Source organism: Buceros rhinoceros, unplaced genomic scaffold, assembly GCF_000710305.1.
Source record: "Buceros rhinoceros silvestris isolate BGI_N320 unplaced genomic scaffold, ASM71030v1 scaffold40686, whole genome shotgun sequence".
Lineage (NCBI taxonomy): Eukaryota > Metazoa > Chordata > Aves > Bucerotiformes > Bucerotidae > Buceros > Buceros rhinoceros.
In genome coordinates this window covers 7,165-13,263 of record NW_010418863.1, presented here as the reverse complement: position 1 = coordinate 13,263, position 6,099 = coordinate 7,165, and the positions used below count along the sequence as shown (strand labels likewise).

The following is a 6,099-nucleotide window of genomic DNA, read 5'->3' as shown; positions in this document are numbered from 1 at the left end:
AGCGGCGGTGGTTAGTACAGCAGCTCCCGAGCTCTGCACTGGCAGCAGTCAGAGGCTGTTGGTGGGGAAGGGCTCCTCAGCGTGTTCTGGGACACACTCTCCTCCGGACATCTGCTGCTGGCCAAGTTACGGGGAAGGGAATACTCTGTTCCAACCCACTATCTGACTTGTGCAGGTACATGGGGAAAGAAGACGTAACATTCAAGTGGTTCCATTTCTTTGTGTGAGAGGTAAAACGTTATTTCATTAGATCCTTCCTTTCTGCTTATGTATTTTTAAAATTCGCATGTTATAAAATGGCACTTAAAAATATTTCTATGTGGAAGATGTGAAAAATTCTCTAAGAACTACAAAAATATAACGTTGTAAGAGTAGCAAAGACCAGAATTTGAAATATTTATCATAATAAAATAACCAATAACTCCTCAATAACTGTATTTTCTGTATACCCCTCAACAAACATACGAGTTGTCAACAACAACAAAAAGGATTTTAGTATGAGAGAGCAAATTGGAATGTTTTCCTCGCTGTGAAAGTCAGTCAGAAGCTCCTTTCACGGTGGAAATGCTGAGGCATTTCCTCTTGAAGAGTGTTTGTGTCAATCAGCAACCTCTGGCTGATCGCAGACCCTCCCTCGCGTTAGATCACGTCACCTTTTTGCCATTTTCAACACTTTTAGGTATCTCCAGATCAGTTTCTTTGGACACAGCCAGAAGTCTGACTAAATACACACCGCAAGTTAAATCACCTTTTGTTACATTTTTTGGGCAGCGAGTCTTTTGCGCACAAATGAGTTAGTAAACCATGGTCAGACCAATGCGTCAGCTGTTTCCTGGCACTGGCAGAGATTTCACATTAGATAACTTAAGGGAAAACTCAGTTCTGCGAGCTATAGCTATGAAAAAAAGCAACGTGTGCTACCAAAATAAGAGACAAAGAATAAAATAAAGCACGGACAGAGATAGTTTTCATCAACATTCGTATGGGCACATGTACACGTGTACGTAGAGAGAGAGATGTGCATATAGATATAAATATACCTTCCCCTCCTCCGCGTTTTGTTGACATGAATTGTGAACTTCTTCTTCTCTTACTAGTTTTCCAGGCCATGAAGTCAGTCCTTTGATTTGGCCCCAGACCAAGTCGCCAACGTTAAACGTCCTCGGCCTGTAATGTATCAGCTCATTGGAAGAAGGGGAATCTGGGTTCCTTAGGTCGTCTTCACTACTGATGCTTTTAGCATCGGAAGGACTAGGCACACACCCGTTAATGCTTTTGGCATTAAAATCTCCATTGTAATGGAGATAGTCTTTAACTAACGAACTTTCCAAGCTATTGGAGGAGCTTGGGGATTGCTCTTCCAGAACCAGGTCTTGTTTAGAAGTGTTCAGCAACTCCCCAAATCCTCTGTTCTGCTGAGGCCTATTTCCGTTTATGTGTGCACATCGTTCCACAGTGTTCTCCAGTCTTTCCTTAAAACTCATCATAGTTCTTTTGTAATTGTTATACCTGAAATTCTCCTCCAACATTTTATCGCTTTGACAGTTTCGCTGTGACAGCAGTATCTGATGCTGCTCGCCCTGTAACAATGGCAGCGAGGAGATGTTATTGGGCCTTTCGTGACAAGGACTACTATGGATATGGGTAGAGTGCTCTAGAAACTCGTCACATTTCCATCTATTTAACTCACTGACAGGACTTTGCTCCCCTTCCCACTGTTTTTTGGGTGTGTTACAACTGGTTGATTTGTAATATTCATACCCATCCCCTTCACTTGAATTTTTACCGTGCTCTGAATTCTTCAATATTCGCGTTCCTCTCGTGTTCCTTATCCTACCTTCGTGATCAGAAACGGCAATGTTTCTTCCATGGATTACCGCACTGACAGCACTAGAAAGATTTAACGGGTCACCGATTGAGGCTGTGAAGGCACTCATGGCACTCAAAGCTGGAATGGGACTCATCTGCGTTGTACTGCTGACGGCAGTGGTGATGACCACTTGCATTCCTTTGCTTGCAGCATCTACAACGGCTTTGTAGATGGCGTCCACTGATGTATCACCCTGAGCAGCGACAGCGAGGTTATCCTTCGCCTGTTGGCCAAGAGATGGTTCAGTTCTCTGCTGCAAATCACATGATGTTTCTTGGAAAGGAGGAAGCATAGTGTTGGAGCTCTCAGGAACCGGTGCCATTCCCATCTGAGTGATCATTCTTTTGTTTAGGACAGCGGCATCTTCCTGCATTCTCACCTGGAAGAAGTAGAGAAGAGGATGGGAATTGCTGTTCTACCTGAAGTTCCGTTTCAATAGACAAACCTCATTTTGTTTGAATAACAGAAGCAAGGTGGTGGCCAGGGTGCCTGTTGCAGGACATCATTTTACTTTGGTTACTCATTGGTTACCAAGTTTAATGCTGAACGAGCTAGACAGAAAACAAACCCAGCATCAGTTAGAGGAAAACCAAACCACCGGCTCTTAGACTTTGCCTCGTGGATCAGCCTACCATGCCCTGCTGAGACCACATCATCACCTCTCTGAGAGTCCTTTCCTCTCCTGACTGAAGTACAGCACCCTCCTTCTTCCTCTCAAGTCCTAAACAACTCTACCGAGGTCAGTACTTCTGTTCTCAACTATTCTCCCTCCTTCCTTCCCAGACCCTAATTTTGCTTCTTTCCTCCCTGCCAACTCCTTCTGGGCTCCTTGCATGGAGCTCCTTCAGTTTTGGGCGGGTGGGCCATCACCATCCCTTTGGAAACGGCCAACATGTCTACGTTTCCTCTTTCGGATATGTGCTACTCTCGTGGGATCTCTCTTTATTTCAGTCCCTTGTGACCCACACCTGCAGCTCTTTGCGTGGCAGCTGTAATGTCACGCACCGCCACAGCAAACCATAACCTTCCAATTAAATTAACTGTGGGGTTTTTTATTTCTTGTCTCATACATGGGCACGACATCCATAATTGCATCCACTTGCATCGTGAAGAATTGTCTATTTAGGAGGACAGCAGGGAGGTACCAGCATCTGAGCACAGTTTGGTGGTGTAGATCCATTTGAACGCCTGTTCGCTCCACACCACAGCTGGCTCTTCTGCTCGGTTGCAGGGGGAACAGAAGACGACTGCTACACACGGTCACCATTTATGAAGTTTCTAACTCCCGCCAAGTGGTATCAATAGGCGTTTCTCACCACTGAATTGCTCGAGTGGTCTAAAAGGGAGTTTATGATCATTTCTGCAGAATGGAGAATAGTTTTGCTACAGATGTACAGTAAGGGTCGGAACAGACAGTGCGTATTTTTCTCCAACACACGCACAGCGTAACTCTTTCCAAAGACACTATACTTCTGTATCTATTATAATATAAACTGTATATTTCTAAGGAAGAAGGTATAAAATTTCAGTAACAAACGTTCCTGATTTGCAAATTCCAAAACCTCCTGAAAGACAAAAGCGACTGTAGATACCATATTGTCTTCATCACTCAGCAAAACAAAACCAGACTACGGAGGGTATAATTTTACCTACTAGAGCTGCCCATGTGTTTGAATATTGATTTCCTTTTGCTCTCTACCTGGAAGTTCTGGAACAGACAGGCCATGGGGTTTGGGTTGTTAGCCGGGCCGGGAATCGGGGGCTGCCCTTGAAAGCCCTGCATGTTCTGATAGCCCTGGAGAAGGTGCTGCTGCTGCTGCTGATTTGCAGGAAACATCTGATTGTTGTTTAAGAGCGACTGGAGATGACTCAGCTGATGGTTATTCAAAGTAGTGTTTATAGATGACATGTCACCTGTAATTCAAACACAGGGAAACATAAGTCAGGGGAGTTTTCAACAGTCAGGAGGAATTTCCTTGACTCAAATTTTAACCAACTGCTGAGCAAATGCCTCTGTAAAACAACACTTTTTCCCTTCACTCTTCTACGGAATGGTCCTCAAGGCATGTGTCTCCTACTCTCTATTCCGCTATTTCTTCAGTATCGTTTCTCTGGCACGTCATATCTACCTGGGCTCCTCCTAAAGGTTTCTGACACGAGTGACTGTGCCCGTGGTCCACAGCCAAGCGTGGCAGAACGAGCTTCTATCAACACTCGGAGTCTTGGAATCTTACTCTTGGTTTCCAAAGACTGATTGGTTCAAACAGTACCGGGGTAGTGAGGGGGAGGAGGAGGGGAGAGAGGAAGAGAAAATAGTTTAAAAATCCCAACAAAACTGTTTTTTTACTAACTGTGACAAAATAACATGAGCCAACTGTAAATGAGGGAAGGCTTTGGCTCACAGCCATGTCCGCCAACATGAAACAATTTCTGGTTTTACATCCTACAGAAACAATTGTATTAACGTCTTGTATCACACGAAAACCTCACTTTACATGAATCTTCAAATTCTAGTTAAGTAAATATGCTGTCGAACCTGACTTTACGCAATAATAAAGCTTAAAAATATGTCCATTTCCTAGTTGGTTTTTTTAATTAAAAGCTCTTTTTTTTAAAAAAGATCAATTTGCAGAATCATTGGTTAGTTGTGATTTACATGGAGAATGTGAAGTAGGGTTGAGTTCACGACAGCCTTTTACCAGGTCAGTAGGTATTACATTAAAAACTTCTCAGCTCTTCGCCACTACTTAATCCCCCCTCCTAGTCCATCTCTCCGGTGATGTCATCCAAGCGACGGGAGCACTGTATTAACTATCATAACTCTATTACATATTCTCAGTAAAAACCACCCAAAGGTGCAGAGGACCAATCTCGTAGTTACGGGTTTTTTAATCGCTTGGTTTGGGATGTAGGTGTTACCTTGGGGTTCTAAACTACAAACTAACGTAAAAAAACCCCACAGGAATGAGGAAATAGAAGTAAAGGGCTTGAAGGGCAACTTTCCTCTTTGACTTTTTACGGATGGCTTTACGGGGAGTGTGCTCACGGCTTCGGCACGTCTGATTCCTCCGGAAAAAGGCACTTGGCCATTTTTCATCTACTGCACAGCCACTCGTCCTAACCCTGTGATGCCACATGCACTTGAAACGCTGCATCCCAGAGACGTGCCTGTGCTTTCACTACAGGAGAAACTCAACAAGTCCAATTGCCTACAGAATTTCAAGGCGTCTATAGTAGGTCTAGGTGGCATCAGAATTAAGAATGGAGTATAAAATAAGTTCCAAAACCAGTATGAAATGTTACGGAATTCAATCAGGATGTGTTTTAAATTTCTGACAATAACAGTTATGTTCTTCTCAATAGAAATAAACAAGCTGTAACATACAAAAGCCTTAAAAAAAAAAAAGTATGATAAAGTGGAGTCTGTAAAAATAGAAACTAGAATCCGAAATTCCCCCTCCCCAACCCTCTTCCTTTTTTTTTTTCCTTTTATATCTTTGAAGAAATTGAACTTACCAAGCAGACCTGTCCCCAGGAGAGGGTTAAGTAGCTGTGGCACCACAGAGTTATTGTTGAGTTTAGCTGGACCAGATGGATTCCCAGCATTATTAGATATGTTCAGCAATGTTTCTGCCATTGACACCACTGCTGTCCCACCACCCAGGGTGGAGACAGACAGTGCTGCCACTGCGGATGATGTAGTGGTTGTGGTAGTGGTGGCTTGGGAGGAGGTGGCTATGGAAACCTCCGGATGATTAGCGGTGTTGCCCGACGCGGAGTTCAGGACACCTCCCACCAGCTGGGGATTCAAGGCCATTAACGCTGAGGCCCCAGAGACAGCTGGGAGGAGCAGGGGGTTAGAAGTAGTGTCAGTGCCTGAAAAGCTCGGTATGGGGTTGCCCAGGGGGTTGGTTAAAAGGGTCTCCACCCTGTTGCTCTCTGCCTGATTGCTCGGCAAATGGTCGGGAGGGGCTGTCAGCTGCGTTACGGAGGGCAAAGGGTTATTCTGCTGCTGCAACAGATCTGAGATGGCCAGATTGAAAGATGGTAGGGGAAGCATGGCAGCTGCTTGGGCTTGGTTCTGGAGGAGGGTTGCTAGAAGCTGAAAATGAACAGGCTGTAATACCTGCCCATCCACGTCACTGGAGAGAAAAGCTAAAGCAGCATTTACATTCGGGTTGAGAAAACCTAAAGGGTTGAGGTTGACCTCAGACTTGCCTTCTCCTGCT

At 44.5% G+C, this 6,099-nt stretch overlaps 1 protein-coding gene across 1 annotated transcript in view; it reads right to left on the bottom strand.

Annotated features, from left to right (window-relative positions):
* LOC104495694 (methyl-CpG-binding domain protein 5-like) overlaps window positions 1-6,099 on the bottom strand; it is a gene marked incomplete at both ends in the record, with an annotated part of 14,615 nt that overhangs the window by 8,102 nt on the left and 414 nt on the right. Inside the window, 3 exons of the mRNA XM_010138692.1 lie at window positions 1,041-2,249; window positions 3,570-3,784; window positions 5,387-6,099. Of these exons, the coding sequence (XP_010136994.1) occupies window positions 1,041-2,249; window positions 3,570-3,784; window positions 5,387-6,099 (2,137 nt within the window). The remainder of the gene's footprint in view (window positions 1-1,040; window positions 2,250-3,569; window positions 3,785-5,386) is intronic.